This window comes from Melanotaenia boesemani, chromosome 23 (assembly GCF_017639745.1).
Source record: "Melanotaenia boesemani isolate fMelBoe1 chromosome 23, fMelBoe1.pri, whole genome shotgun sequence".
In the NCBI taxonomy this organism is placed as follows: domain Eukaryota; kingdom Metazoa; phylum Chordata; class Actinopteri; order Atheriniformes; family Melanotaeniidae; genus Melanotaenia; species Melanotaenia boesemani.
This window is the reverse complement of record NC_055704.1, coordinates 4852403-4868815: the sequence shown is the minus strand read 5'-3', so window position 1 is coordinate 4868815 and position 16413 is coordinate 4852403. Positions and strand designations below refer to the sequence as shown.

The 16413-nt window shown below is 45.7% G+C and overlaps 1 protein-coding gene across 1 annotated transcript in view; it reads right to left on the bottom strand.

Annotated features, from left to right (window-relative positions):
• Positions 1 to 16413, bottom strand: part of stab2 (stabilin 2) — a 140937-nt gene that overhangs the window by 27597 nt on the left and 96927 nt on the right. Inside the window, exons 48-55 of the mRNA XM_041977111.1 lie at positions 11324 to 11473; positions 8644 to 8772; positions 8470 to 8541; positions 5615 to 5791; positions 1381 to 1470; positions 1160 to 1306; positions 886 to 945; positions 670 to 793 (exon numbers count right to left, since the gene is read on the bottom strand). Of these exons, the coding sequence (XP_041833045.1) occupies positions 670 to 793; positions 886 to 945; positions 1160 to 1306; positions 1381 to 1470; positions 5615 to 5791; positions 8470 to 8541; positions 8644 to 8772; positions 11324 to 11473 (949 nt within the window). The remainder of the gene's footprint in view (positions 1 to 669; positions 794 to 885; positions 946 to 1159; positions 1307 to 1380; positions 1471 to 5614; positions 5792 to 8469; positions 8542 to 8643; positions 8773 to 11323; positions 11474 to 16413) is intronic.

The following is a 16413-nucleotide window of genomic DNA, read 5'->3' as shown; positions in this document are numbered from 1 at the left end:
CACCGACACATCAGCAGTATTTCGGTAACTGGTACTGTGAAGAGACTGAGACTCAGTCCTATGAGGAGTACAGAGCTTTACTGGAGAAACACAAGTAAGTAAAAATAAATAAAGCAGAAAATGAGGAACACTCAGCCACAAATAACAGTACTGCAGTTTGAGTACACAGTATGCAAATTTAGTTAATTCACAGTTCAGTTTAGTTAAATTTATTATATTTATTTATTATATATATACAAATATATATATATATATATATATATATGTATTTATCTGGCAGCATCTGGTCATTTTTGTGTATTTGTGGTCTTGCTGAATGTGGTATATGAACTCGCGATCTCGGGTGTCGTTCCCGCTTTCATGGTAGTTTTACCTCCACTTACAGGCTATGTCCTTGGTGCAGTTGATAAAACATCAGTCTCCCATGTTGGAGACCAGGAATTGAATCCCCCCGGGGTTGAACATTACACCTTCCAGTTCGGTCCTTAGGCAAGACCCTTAACGCTACTGCCTAACTGCTTTGGATAAAAGCGTCAGCTAAATGACTGTAATGTGTAGTTACACTTTAAGCAGCTTTGCTAACCCCAACACTTATACCATTCCACCATTTGTACTGTTCCTCATCACTACTTGCAACAATAAATTCTGTTAGCTTCCATTTCCTCTCACCCAGACAGTGAAGTCCGTAGAAACCGCGACAACACTTTGACTTCCAGAAGTTGTAGCTGCAGACAAGCCGACAGCCGGTGTTTTTACTGACGTGCATGGTGGGAAGGTCACACTTCTGAACCTCCTGGACACAAAACAACACAGAGGGCATCAGAGAGATCCATCATCCTTCAGCCTGTCGCCGTCACCAAGAAGGTCTGTAGATGTGATCCAGACCTTCTGTTTGAATCCGTTGGGACAGCGAGTTCCAGACAATGTGCACGGGCTGCAGCTCATCTACCAACAAAGAAGAAGAGAAAGCTGTAAAATGGAATCACTACCAAGAATAGCAAGACCTGTCAAAACTGGTTTTATCCACACACGTTAAAGAAAGATAGTTTTCATGTGTAATTCAACAGATAGCCTCTAGGGGCTGCAGGTTCAGGTTCTGTTTCTGACTGAAGGTTTCTGTTTGATCCAGTTTCATAAAAACCTGTCACTGTAAACTCACCAGGATGTCAAAAGTCGACTCCTCATCACAGCGTCCTCCGAGACTGGGCGGAGTCAGAAGGCAGTCGATCCCGTAGGCTATCCCGGCTCCAAAGACCAGATGTCTCTGAATGATCCTACATTGTCCCTCATTGATGAAGAGTTCTCCCTGATCAATAAAGACCAATCAGAGCCCACTACTCCTCTTCCTCTGTCTATTACTTCTGGTTCTGATATACTTACGATTTCTTCCGACCCGCCGCAGGAGAAAGAGAGTGGTGAACCCTGCAGAGTCCGAGGTGAGTCCAGATAGACCAGTTCTTCAGCATAAACCTGAGATTAAAGAAAAAAATGATTTCAGAAGATCTCCTTTTCTGCCTCCTGTCTAAACTGACCAAAAGTAAATTAAGTACATCTTCACAACAAGTAAATGGACGTGTACCTATACAACACTTTTCCAGTCAGCTTAACCACTCAAAGCTTTACTCTGCATGTCACATTCACCCATTCACACACAAAAGGGGCAGGGGGGTTAGGTGCCTGGTAGGGTCGGTGGCTGCTAATCAGGGCCTGTGCTGTTTGGCCGCAGGGGGCTCTGGGGCCTTACTCTACTGCCTTCTGGGTGGGTCCAGGGTCGTCTTCATAGTGGGGAGGCTTGGGTTCGTGCTCCTGGATTGCTGCTGATCGCCCGGGTCTCTGGACCGACCTAGTTTGCCTCTAGCCTCTGTAGAGGCATGGATACATTTACACGATCCCACTAATCTCTGATCACTCCTTATTCCTCATCCTCTGCATGCTGACAGTCCATGAGTTGTCTAGTGTGTTTATACACTAAGAGATACTTTGGTTTAGATTTTGTTGTGTTTCTGGAACTTTGGTTATTGTTCTGATACATGTTTTCATTTTCTTTAGTTTTTATTTTTTATTTATTTTGTTGTTTTAGTTGTTTATTTTTAGGAAGTCCTGATGATGCTTTGTTTTCCTGTAAAAGCTGTAGGAAATTATCTGCTATGTTTCTGTACAGGTGTAGCAGTTGGTTGTCTGGTGTGAGGTTTGATTGAAGAGTCATTGCTTCTATCTCTTGCATCTTTATCTTTTTCTTTTTTATACTCTCTTTTATACTTCTCTTCACTATTCTCCTATGTTTTCTATCCTCTCCAGTCAAGTTGAGCAAAATTACATAAATTCCATAATTCAAATAAATAAATAAATCAGATTATCAAGAGGAGCCTTATACCCCTTGACAAAGCAAATTTGTTCAGCACAACACAGCAGCCTGACCATCATTCTGCTGCTACCATGCTGGACAGGACAAGGTTGGAAAAAAAAAGCAAAGCAATCCCATGAATAAGTTAAGTCATCATATGAATGAATAAAACTAGTAAAATAAATAAAGCCTAATAAAGCCTAATCTGGACTAAGTCTAATCAGCCTGTGGTTTATTAGAATCCTTTTGTCCATGAAAAATGTCTCCCAAGAGAGACCAGTGAAGAAGATTTCAATTAATTTAGCAGCTTCCAGATGACGTTCTTTAGACTGAGTTAACTGGGAACTGACCGCATGTCCCTAGGTTGGTCCATGAACTCATTGATCTCTGATCAGGAAGGTCAGACCTGGAGAACTTGGAGCTGCCTTCCTCTTTTAGTTTACTCACATTTACTCCCTCTTAACCAGTGATGTGCGGTCAGGAGAGATAAAGGTAAAAAAGTGCTTAAAATAAATATTAACATTTTCCACTGATCTGTGTTAAAAATGCATTTTCAGTAAACACTGACATTTTATTAAGTAAAAAAAAAATTTGAGCCATATTTACTGATTAAATACAGGGAAAAAATCCCTGGTGAGGCAGTGGCGAGCTGTGCTTCACTTCTGATTGTGTGATCCCATGCAAACTGGGTTGCATGATGTGTGCCCATTTCTGTTCCTCAGCAATATGAACTTCCTCCTCAATATGAGGTTCGACTATCCGACGGATCCTCCTCTCCAGTACCCCTGAATAGACCTTACCAGGGAAGCTGAGGAGTGTGATCCCCTTGTAGTTGGAGCACAGGGGGTGAGGGGGACCACCACCCCAGTCTGCCACGCAATGCTGCAGAGGCGGTTCAGCCAAGACAGTCCTACCGCATCCAGAGCCTTAAGGAACTCCGGGCGGACCTCATCCACCCCCGGGGCCTTGCCACCGAGGAGCTTTTTAACCACCTCAGCGACCTCAGCCCCAGAGATGGGAGAGACAGCACCAGCTACCCCAGATTCTGCTTCCTCATTGGAAGTCATGTTGGTGGGATTGAGAAGGTCTTTGAAGTATTCCCTCCACCACCTCACAAAGTCCCGAGTCAAGGTCAGCAGCCCCCCATCCCCACTGTACACAGTGTTGACAGAGCACTGCTTTCCCCTCCTTAGCCGCTGGATGGTGCCAAGTGCACATGTGGGCACTCTTATGCCTGAACAAGGTGTTCGTTATGGACAGTCCATGACAAGCACAGAAGTCCAGCAACAAAACACCACTAGGATTCAGATCAGGGGGGACATTCCTTCCAATCACGCCCCTCCAAGTTTCGCTGTCATTGCCCACGTGAACATTGAAGTCCCCCAGCAGAACGAGGGAGTCCCCGAAAGGAGGGCTCTCCAACACCCCCTCCAAGGACTCCAAAAAGAGTGGGTACTCTGAACTGCTATTTGGTGCATAAGCACAAACAACACTCCGGCCCGTCCCCCCACCTGAAGACGGAGAGAGGCTACCCTTTCATCCACCGGGGCAAACCCCAACATACAGGTGCCAAGTCGGGGGGCAATGAGCATGCCCACACCTGCTCGGTGCCTCTCACCAGGAGTAACTCCACAATGGAGCCCCTCTCAAGGACAGTGGTTCCAGAGCCCAAGCCATGCGTCGAGGTGAGTCCAACTATATCTAGCCGGAACCACTCAACCTCACGCACCAGCTCAGGCTCCTTCCCTGCCAGAGAGGTGACATTCCACATCCCTAGAGCTAGCTTTTGCAGCCGAGGATCAGACCGCCAGGGTCCCCGCCTCTGGCAGCTCACACAGCTGGACTAGCCCCTCCGTTACACCGGGTGCGTTATGGCTGCACCACGGTTTTGTTCCGACCTCCGTTGCATGGCAATTTTCACTGGGAGTGTGTCAGGTGTGGAGCACACATGAGTGCAGTCCACCTAGCAGGATCCACAAGATCACAAAATCACAGGAGAAGTGGAGAATATTGTGATAAACAACTTGTCTATGATGACAAAAACATAAATGAATAAAAAAACAACAACAACAACAAAAAAACAAACACTGAGACCCCCTAACTGGTTAAACACGTAATGTTTTCATGGTTCAACAGCACAAATCTGCACAGGGGCTTTTATTTTAAAAAATACCCGAAGTTTTACACTGCTCCCATGTCTGATTTCCTGTCTGCCCCTATCTGAACTTCAGAAACTGATGCATTCTGGGTGCTTGGAGCATCAAAAATAGACTCGGCACATAAATTTAGCAGAGCGCTTCTGGGATGCTACTGATACATGTTACAGTGCACCTAGTATAAAACAAACCATTGACTAAAATGCTGGCAAATAGCAGTGGAGGCTGCAACGCAGCTGTAATTTGACGCACACAGTTGGGATACGGTGATCTAAAAACTTTGCTAATAAGCCTCAGCAAACATAAAAGATCAGTCACATTCAAAGAGAGGTTTGTTTAAAAACCTTTGGAAATTCGAGGATTGATTTGGCATTGGATGAGCAACAGACACTAAACATTTGCATCCACAAAACCGAGATATTTTAAAAGACCTCATTAATGCAACCTATTACCTAGCCAAACAGGAGCTAGCATTTCGTGAAAACGATGAGAGGGCCAACTCCTCTAATTGGGAACTGTTACATGCTTTCGCTGAGAAAGATGAGAGGTTAGCAAGACATTTTGAAACATCTACTGTGTTTTCTGGCATGTCAAACAGGATACAGAATGAGGTTTTTGATGATCTCCTTTCAGACTGAACTTCCACCACCAAATTACACCTTCGCCAGCCTGTAAGACTAATTTGTTGCAGTAGAAATAGATGAGACTATTGATGTCACAAAAAAAGCCCAGATTTCTGTTATTTTGTGCTATGTGTCTTTAAAAAGTGATGCCTGTGAAGTGAAGGAGGCGTTTTTGGGCTTCGATGATGTAAGCAATAGACAAGCCTCCGCTATAGCTGAAAAGTATAGTATAGTATAGAGAATAAAGAGAAGGTGCCCGAGGCCATGTTTACTCACTGCTGGGATATGAAGCATTAACAGTAGTAGCATGATGGTGGATGAATAGTGAAATAGGATGCCCTTTTCAGTTCTCACAATTGTAAATCAGACTCCAGAGGAGTCAGTGCCTCACCAACCATGAACCTCACCGCACGTTACTGATCTTAACCATCTCTGCTTCCTCTTTTCAAGACTTTCAAATATCTATCAGCTTCTGCTCATGAATGTCTCACCTTCTTGCCATGCAGAATGTGGTACTTCAGGTACTCCAGCAGCTGTGGTCGGTTGTGTTGGTGGAACAAGAAATCCTTCTGTTCCTGAGGTAGGTACGCCATGGCGCCATCTGAGGGCAGGAAGATGGTCACTGGGTGGTACATGTCATCCTTCACCAGGTCCAACACACCTGTGTCCTGAAACACCCCAAATAAGACAAAGATTATTCCTGATTGAGAAGTTCCTGAACCTTTCAGAACATTCCTGATGAAACTCCTCCAGACCGACCCTCCACCATACCGGACCTTTACCAGAACGATCCTCCTTTAAACTTGACCCACTCCAGGCCCTCCTCCATACCGAACCTCCATCACCAGACCGGACTTCCTCCAAACCAAATGTGCTCCAGACCGAAACTACCCTGCTAGACTGGAAACTCTTCCGGCCTGAACTTCCTCCAGACTGAACCTCCTCCAACTTACTCTAGACTGAACCTCAAGACAGAATCTCCACCAAACTGAACCTCCTCCAACCCACTCTAGACTGAACCTTCTCCAGACTGAACCTCCACCAGACTGAACTTCCTCCATACAGAACCTCTACCAAACCAAACCTCCGCCAGCCTGTACCTCCTCCAGACCAGACCTCCTCCAGACCGATCCTCCAGCAGACAGAATTTCCAACAAACTTTACCTCCTACAGCCCGAACCTCCACCAGACCAAACCTCTACCAGCCTGTAATTCTCCAGACTGAATCCTCCTCCATCAGTGTAAGGGTTGTTGTAAACATACAGTAATCATGGAACCTAGCTAATATTACTCTACTATTAAAACCAGGAAAAGACCCAACACTTTCATCCAGTTACCGCCGAATTTCATTAATAAATGTAGATCTTAAAATAATCAGCAAAGCTCTGGCCAGAAGGATATAAAAAATACCCCCTCCAGTAATACACCCTGACCAAACAGGCTTTATTAAAGGTAGACATTCCTCTACTAACACACAGATTAATTAACATTATGGATTATTCTACCCTACATAATCTGCAATCCAGTCATTTCCTTAGATGCAATAAAAGCATTTGACTGAGTAAAGTGGAAATTTTTATTTGCAATATTAAACAAATTTGGGTTTGATTAATCTTTCATAGATTGGATAAAAATATTATATACCAACTTGACTTGTGTGAATGCATTTGTAAGTCTGCACACATGATACGCACAGCATTATGCATCACAAAGAAAACTATCCTTGTGAACTGGAAAACCAAAAATAATCTGTGTATTCAGCAGTTTAGGAATCTCTTAGTAGACTACATAAGTAGTGAGACAATGTCTGCCTCCTCAAAGAACCAGTTAGCTGAATCTCATTCCCTCTGGTCCCCTGTGATTAACTCCATCACTTGTAAGTGGAAGACTGTGACCTTGTTGCTTTGGGGGCTGGAAAATGACTGGAAGTGATTGGTGGTTGCGGGTTCTTGGTGATTTCCCAAGGGCTGCTCTGCAGTGGGGGCAGCCCTGGATCCGGCCCTGTCAGAGGCTGTGAGGGTCAGCGTTTGGGGTCACCTCGTAGCATGGGGTGAGGCTACTGGTGGTGCCTGGGTCGGTGGGCGTCGGCCCTGGGCTGTGTGGCCGGGCTATTCTGGGGTGGGGATTCTGGGCTCTGGTGCCTGGGGGTGGCCTCGCCTTCCTCTGCGGTGGTGGGGTTCGTATGTGCCAGGGGTCTAGACCTGCCCAAATGTGCTGCCATGGTGTGGGTTGGTGCATGTCCTGGTGTCTGTTTGCTGCCCTCGGACCCAGAGTATGGCCCGGGAGCAAGAGGGGTGTAGGAGTTTGAAGAGGGGCTGAGTGGGGATTGTAGGGGGAGGTGCTGACAGGTGAGACAGGGACATTTGTATGTTGTGTGTGTGTTTATGCTGTGGATGATGTGTGTATGGGTGTGGGTGTATGTGGGTGTATGCATGTGCTAGGATGAATGGGAGTGTGCAAGATCACAGGTGAGTAGGAGGGGTGGGGAGGGATGACCCACCCCAGGTCCCAGGTGTGCTGATGGGGTGCTGCTGATCCTTGGGGATACCTGGTTGGCCGCGTCTGGGTGGGAGGTGATGGGGGGTAGCTGGGGATGGCGGTGGAGGCTGGATTTGGGGCTTGCTATCCTCTGGTCCTCCAGGGACGTCTCCCGCAGGGCATGGTGGGAGGGAGCGGGAGGCTCTGGGGAGTGAGATTGGGAGGTTTGTACGCTGTGTGCATGTTTATACTGGGTGTGTGGAGGTGTATATGTATGTGCTAGGATGAGTGGGAGAGTGCAAGGACATAGGTGTGTATATTGGTTCTACCACTGTCCTCCTCCCCCTTCTCTCATTCCCCGCTAACATGTGGGGGTGGGTGCATGCTGGGGTCAGTTGCGGTTCATTGGCTGCAGTCCCTGTATGGCCTGGTTGAGGGGGGCAACCTCTCCTGGCCTGTCTTGCCCTGGGGGACCTCTTGGGGAGCGGGGGTGCCTAATGCCACCAGAGGCTCAACACCCAGAGGGTAGTTTGCTTTCCTCTGGACTTACATCCCCAGACCCCTCTTCTTCCCGCTCTCTCTCTCTCACACACATACACACATGTAGGGACTTGGGAGGCGTGCACGCCATGTGGGGTGGAGCAGAGGGGGCCATTTAGTCTGGGTGAGGTGGTTGCTAGGGGTGGTGGTGTGGACCGTGCTTGCCCTCTGGTCTGCCTGGGATGTCCCCCACGGGGCATGGTCCCCTCCCAAGCCTCCCATTGGCAAAGCAAATTTGTTCAGCATGATACAGCAACCAAATTATGATTTTGCTTGCTATGATGCTGGTCAGGACAGGTAAAAAAAGGAACATGGACAGGTGCATTACCTCCAGCAGTTTGTAGAAGGTTTTATAACCATGTTCCTCTGCAACATCTGTCAGGTTCAGTGTCTTTGGGTCCTGCAGAGAAACAGGGATAATCCAGTTACAGCAGTAAAAGTCAGACTGGTCTGTGCTTAGCATCCTGTTCTGGACTAACTGGTATATGAAAGATGAACTAACAGGAACAAACATGATATTGTCCTTGTTGATGTCCAGAGGAAACAGAATCCTGTCGATCTCGTGGATGATCCCGTTAACGCTGACGTCGTCACTGTCCGTCACATTTGCCTGGTTAATGAAGATATTCTCCTGAAAACCAAACGTTAGGTTTAAATAACACATTCCATCCTTTAAAAAGTTTGAGGTAAACAAATCTATTTAAATTAAATATTATAGGATGCAGTTAGATGATTGACTTTGTAGTCGTATCGTCGGACTTGTGGCTGCATGTCTTGGACAGTCAGGTGAAGAGAGGGGCGGAGCTGTCAACTGATCACCACCTGGTGGTGAGTTGGCTCAGATGGTGGGGGAGGATGCCAGTCAGGCCTGGCAGACCCAAGTGTGTTGTGAGAGTCTGCTGGGAACATCTGGTGGAGTCCCCTGTCAGAGTTTTCAACTCCCATCTCCCTCTCCCAGGTGAGGCTGGGCATTTAACTCCAAGTGGGCTGTGTTCCGTGCCTCTATTGTTGAGGCAGCCAGCCGCAGCTGTGGCCACAAGGTTGTCGGTGCCTGTTGTGGCGGTAACCCCGGAACACGTTGGTGGACACCAGCAGTAAGGGATGCCATCAGGCTGAAGAAGGAGTACTATTGGGTCTTTTTGGCCTGTGGGACTCCAGAGGCGGATGATGGGTATCGGCGGGTTAAACGGAATGCAGCTTTGTTGGTCGCTAAGGCAGAAACTCGGGCATGGGAGGAGTTTGGAGAGGCCATGGAGAACGACTTCCGGACGGCTTCGAGGAGATTGTGGTCCACCATCCGGCGGCTCAGGAGGGGAAAGCAGTGATCCATCAACACTATGTACAGTGTAGATGGGGTTGGCTTCTGACCTCGAACTCCAGGAGTATGGAGTGCAAGACCCGCTTGTACGAGCTGTCCGGTCCCTTTATGACCGGTGTCAGAGCTTGGTCTGCATTGCCGGCAGTAAAGCAGAATCGTTTCCAGTGCGGGTTGGACTCCACCAAGGCTGCCCTTTGTCACCGATTCTGTTCATAACTTTTATGGACAGAATTTCTAGGCGCAACCGAGATGTTCAGGGTATCTGGTTTGGTAGCCTCAGGATTGGGTCTCTGTTCTTTGTGGATGATGTAGTTCTGTTGGCTTCATCGGGCCATGATCTTCAGCTTTTGCTGGAGAGATTCATAGCCGAGTGTGAAGCGGCTGGGATGAGAATCAGCACCGCCAAATCCGAGACCATGGTCCGTAGCCGGAAAAGGGTGGCGTGCCTTCTCCGGGGCGGCAATAGGGTCCTGCCCCAAGTGGAGGAGTTCACGTATCCTGGGGTCTTGTTTACAAGTGGGGGAAGGATGGAGCGGGAGATTGACAGGTGGATCGGTGCGGAGTCTGCAGTGATGCGGACTCTGCATTGGTCTGTCGTGGTGAAGAAGGAGAGAGGCTCAGAGCAGAGTTGCTGGTCCTCCACATCAAGAGGAGCCAGATGAGGTGGCTCGGGCATCTGGTCAGGATGCTTCCTGGTGAGGTGTTCCGGGCATGTCCCACCAGAAAGAGGCCCCGGGGAAGACCCAGGACACGCTGGATGGATTACATCTTTCGACTGGCCTGGGGATGCCTCGGGATCCCCCTGGAAGAGATGGAGAATGTAGCCGTGGAGAGGGAAGTCTGGGTTTCCCTGCTTAGGCAGCTGCCCCGGCAACCCAACTCTGGATAAGCGGCAGAAGATGGATGGATGGATAGATTATAGGATGAAGCAACATCTACTGACACAAAGTACAAATAAACTAAAACCACATTGAAGACATTTATGATCTGAATTTCACACACAGCAGCTTTCAGCATTTCATCACTCAAACTCCCTGTGCCATGGTTGCTGCTCTGCTGTGCAGCTCTGCAATCAAGCTCATCTCCTCCACCTGCCCTGATTGCTCACTCTCCTCACCTGCTCCCCACCCTACTTAAACACCCTCCAGTCTCTGCTTCCCTGCCAGGTGGTCAGCAATACCTTGTTGAGATCCAGTGTTTTTCTTGTGTTTCAGACCTCCTGTTATCGACCCTGTCATGTCCTTGGATTTCTCTTGCCTGACCCACGCCGGATTTGTTCATGTCAAGTGCCTGTCTGGATATTGACCCCGTTTGAAATGACCACGGAGATTTGCCTGCCTGATAAGTAGCCTGATTCTGCCTTTTTGTTTTTTGAACATTGCCTACCCCTGACTATGCCTTTTGGGTTAGTGGACCCATAATTAATGTCTGAAGTCGTTTCAGGATTCTTCAACACGCAGCCTCTCAGGATTGCCCCGCCACTTTTTAATGAACTACATCTGGTTTCTCCCCACCATTCTCCCAGTTTCAATAAACCTTACTCTGTTCAAACTTTTACCCTCTGTGTGTGGCTGAATTTCCGGGTCTTCAGGAGCTAATCATTACACCCTGAAGAATCGTGGAACCTTGATCAGCTGGTAGTTACTGGTAATCAGGTGGTAGTTAATGGTGATCAGCTGGTAGATGTGATCAGCTGGCAGTTACTGGTGATGGGAGAAAATCAAAACCACTGGATGTTCTGATGGGATCCCTCATGGGAACCAGTCCAGCTGGTGAAGGGTGGACTTGGTTACCTTGTCTTGGCAGACATAGCAGTGTAGGAGAAACATCAGAACTTGTTAGTTTCTGTTCTGTGTTTGGTCACCTGTTTGGAGCTGGTGGTCAGGATGAGTCCAGACAGTGACGTCAGGTTTTGAGGTCGCCTCAGGTTGGCGGGTAGCAGCGTGTGACACATGACTATGTGGCTGCGTAGGACGTTGGCGTAGGTTTCTTTGTGCCTCGGCAGCCATTCCCGCTGTTTAGGAAAAAAGACATGAAAATAACTCAGCGGTTGAACAGACTGTACGTTTGTCTGCACTTCTGGGAGACTATAGTTTATGATCAAAATCAATGTCAATTTATCACAGGTAATTTTCTAACAGATTACCAACATGCCTACAGAAAAAAGGCCCTCTATAGCGACAGCTCTCACTTTTATAACTGGTTTAGAGAAACAGAAGATAACTGGGGCAGCTATGTTAGACTTTTCAGCTAAATTGGATATTATTAATCATTTGATACTGAAAAAAATGAAGCTATGGATTTGAAACGGTCTGTCCTGTCCTGGATTGAGAGTTATCTGGCCAACACTGTTTTTGATACTATTCTGATGTGAGATGTTAACATGTGGAGTGCCACAGGGGAGTTGCCTTGGACCACTGTTATACAGCATTTTTACAAATGATCTACCACTGATCCTAAATAGAGCATAATGTGTGATGTATGCAGATTCAACTATATATTCATCTATATACTATTTACTATTTACTATAAATGAGCTCAATAAACCTATGCATCAACAATTAAACTGGTTACATGTCACAGACTATATTCTATATTCATTACTTTTTCTTTATCAGAAATATCACTGTAACAAAGACACTATCCATAATTTATAAGAACCTGGAATTTAGTGGAAGTAAACACACCTGTCCTACAAGACATGCTGATGTCGGTAATTTCACTTTACCAAAAGTAAAAACTAACGCCATCAAGCAAACTGTTCTTAACAGAGGAATGTATCAGTGGGATTTATTACCCAAATAAATCTCACAAACAAATAGTAAAACTCAGTTTAAACTATCACTAAAGCAGTATCTAATAAAACAAGTATGAAAAGATTATGACAATGTATATGAAATATGTAAGGGGTGCCGCACACGAGAACTATCTATTGAGCTAAAAGTAATTCGAGACTGTTTTCTCAGCAGAGAGCTCGCTGTGTGGGCCTTATTTTTGCCGACCTTACTACCTCGCGAGGCCTTGAGGTGAAAATCAAACACATTTGATATTTTTTGCCTCATGAGGCAAAAAAACTCACCGTCTGCGTGCTACGAAAGTTACATGCTGAGGGCAGAAATTCAAGTGACCAATCAAGACGCGTCCTCCACTCACATGATTCGCTCACATGATTCCAAGATGGCCACCCACTGCGAAGTTGTCAATGACTATATTTTAGAAGATAAATTGGTCAAAATGTTGCCAGACTATTCCTGTTTATATGATGTCACCTTGTCAGACTTCAAAAACAGGGACAAGCGCGAGCAGGCATTCAAGGAGATGGCAGCAAAATTGGACCAGCAACATCATGGGTACCAGCTAGGTTTTCCAACTGCCCCGCATTAGCCGGGAGCTTGAAACATCCTGTATACGATGTTATATTACTGTAATTTGACTTGCCGAGCTATACATGCATATATACGAAAAATACAGTTGGCATTACAATTAACACTGACTATGGTATAAATATCAATAATCCTATCCAGACCACTCATACTTGCTTGTGGAAATAGGCTATACTTGTATATAGAGTGGTCTATATTTACTGTGATGGTTGTACTTCTGCATAGATGGTATCTTGGATGGTATACAATTTACGTTTTCACCACAATTCCATTGTGGCTTGCAATTAAGATGTCCAGTGCATAATGTACTTTACCAGATGTAATTAATCCTATTAGTTATTCTAATATAATACTAGATATATTCATAGCAAATACAGTGCATTTAAAAAAAATACTTATTCCTTTCAGTGGAGTGGGTGAAAATAAAAATGAGATTGCTGTGGAACAGCTATACCAAGACCAGAAAACCTCAAACAAGTGGAAGTGCCAGGAAACACTTGACCAAACGTTCCAAATGGCTTTTGGAAAAACTGCAATTTCTGGCTACATCGCTGCTCGGCCAACAATAACAAACTTGGATATGGTGAGTATTTCCTCAATAATGTATTTATTAATCACAAAATTGCAACATATGTGTACATAAAAAATACAGTTGGAAAGATTCACAATAAGAAATGTACAGTGTCCGTCTAATCAGCTTTTGGACTTGTTGGAGGATTAAAGGCAACTGATTTTTGGCAACTAGAAACATAAGGGGCTCTTTGGAGACAAATGACATTAGATTCAGCCTACTGAATTCACACTACCTTAGTTTTGATTTCCTGTCTACTTTATACCATCACTGACTGACCGTGTCATGCTGCCACGGCACAGCTCCATAGTCAGAACTGAAATAGCCAGTTAGGAGCTGCTTTTGTAACTTTGCATCAGCTTTGGGGTTTCGATCAGTAGTTGGCTGCTGTCCTGTCAAGGGGGGGTCATTCCTCCATGCTCCAGCAGTCAAGGTATGGTTAGCAGTGTCTTCACTATCACAAATGCTGATGTAGGAAAGCTTGTTGTTTCCCACCATATAGTTATGCAGACAACAGGCAGCCAAAATGACTTGTTGCACTTTATCAGGCCTGAGATTGATTGTTGTCAAAAACACCCTGAACCTGTTGGAGAGAATGCCAAATGCATTCTCGACCACCCGTCTAGCCCTGGATAACCGATAATTAGGCCCGAGCACCGAAGGCGGTGCGAAGGCCTGTTGTAATTGCTCCGTTTCTTCCTTCTTCTTCTTCTTCTTCTTCTTCTTCTTCTTAAACATTGGAGGCATTTTTGGGGACCTGAACATGCACGAAAACGCGCCTATTTTTGCGTACCCCCCCAAAGGAATGTGAAAAATTTGATATTTTGGGGTGCTTGGGACTGTTCGGGCCAAATTGAATGAGAGCGCCACCTATTTAATATGCCCCGCCACTGCACGTCATCAATCTTTATGAAAATCGCTACATATATTCCAAATGTTCGGGCGAACAAAAAATCCTCTTGTAGCAACAGCCTACAACCAACAGGAAGTTGGCCATTTTGGGTCAAAGTAGCCATTTTGGCGTTTTACTGACATTTTCAAAATCTATCTACTCCTAGAGATTTCATCGTACCGCTACCAAAATAGCTCAGGATGTCCAGAAGGCATGTGTCTTTAAAAGTTATTGAAAGTTTTCTAATAGGAGAAAGGGCATGGAGGGGGTGGGGCCTCAAAGTTTGATGTCTCGCCGTGAAGAACGAAAGTGATATAACTTCCACATAAAACAATATATCTGAACCAAAATTGCCATGTATGATGCCACTCATATCCTGAACACATCTACATGTCAATATTTGGGTTATGAATTGGCCACGCCCCCTGGCGACAGGAAGTCATGGTTTTAACTTGGAGACCCACTTATCTGACGTTTTCGAGACAACCAGGTCCAAACTGGGTCAGACAGCAGAAAACAAGTTGGTGATGATATCCAGTGAAAACTGTTGGTCTACGCTGCAGGGCGAGACCGTGGCGCCATGGCGAACTTTAATAAGACGCCATGACATAATAAATCAGTATAAATCCTTCAATTCTGATCCAATCCCCATCAGACTTGCAGGGATTAATCAGGATGCGGCCCTGAACAGATCCTTATGACCAATTCCAGACTAGCCCTAAGCCCCGCCCACTTTCAACAGGAAGTGCTTTTTTTCAGACACCGGGGTCCATCTCCTCAGGAATGAAACTTACGCACTTGAAAGTGCTTCACAACACGTCAAACCCTTTCATGATACCACAAGAAAAATCTCAAGTTCCTTTGCCAAACGTAACCTTGGCGAAAAGTGGTCCGACGCCATCAAACAGGAAGTACTTGTAACTGACCCATTGTAACGTTGATCTCCACCAAACTAGGCAGAGAGGACCGCAGTCAGGCCGGGAACTCAGCCACATTGAGATATGCTGCAAAAATTGTAATACGGCTCTATAGCGCCCCCTACAAATATTTAATTGATCATATCTGCCCAATACATTGACCAATATGGCTGAAATCCAGTATATTGATAGAACATGGAAGGATGTACAAAAAAGCCTCTTGGACATATATGATAACTTCAACAGGAAGTCGGCCATTTTGAAAAAATTGTCATTTCCGGGGTCATTTTTGCATGTTTCTTTGCCTTGCATTTGAACGAACTCCTCCTACAGATTTCATCGTATTTACCTCAAACTCAGTCTGAACACTCCAGAGGCATGTGTGGTCAAAAGTTATTGAAAATTTTCTAATAGGAGGTGGCGTTCAGCAGCGGCGCCTCATCAAGTTTTGATGTTTCGCCATCAAGCACGGAATCCATTATTTCTGACATACAACACTCATTCTGTACCAAACTGCACATGTTTCACTTCAGTTCCATGCTGACCACACCTACATGTCCAGATGTTCTCATTTGGACATTGCTCAACGTAGCATGGCGAGATCGTGTTGCCATGACAAGGTTGGATAAGACGCCGTGACATAATAAATCTGTATAAATCCCTCAATTTTCATCCAATCAATATGACACTTACAGTAATTAATCAGGGTCTGCTCCTGAACAGATACATGTAACTACTTCTGGTCTTGGCCCAAGCCACGCCCCCTGGAAACAGGAAGTGCCTTTCTCAAACACCGGGGTCCCTCTCATCAGGGATTAAACTCACACACGCTACAGTGCTTCAGATCAGGTCAAACCCTTTCATGATACTACTGAAAAAACCCTCAAGTTCCTTCCTCAAGCAAAACCATGGCGAATGACGTCCACCATCATGAAACAGGAAGTACTTGTAACTGACCCAATGTACTCCCGATCTCCACCAAACTCAGCAGGGAGGACAGTGGTCAGGCCTGGATCTGATTCAAATGGACATATGCTGGTTATGTGACTCCATAGCGCCCCCTATAAATATTAAATCTCTCAGCTCCAACCACTGCCTTGACTGATATTCATGAAATGTAGCACATTTATATAACATGCCAGGACAAACACAAAAGCCTCTTCATGTACTGATGTTGTCAACGCCATAGCC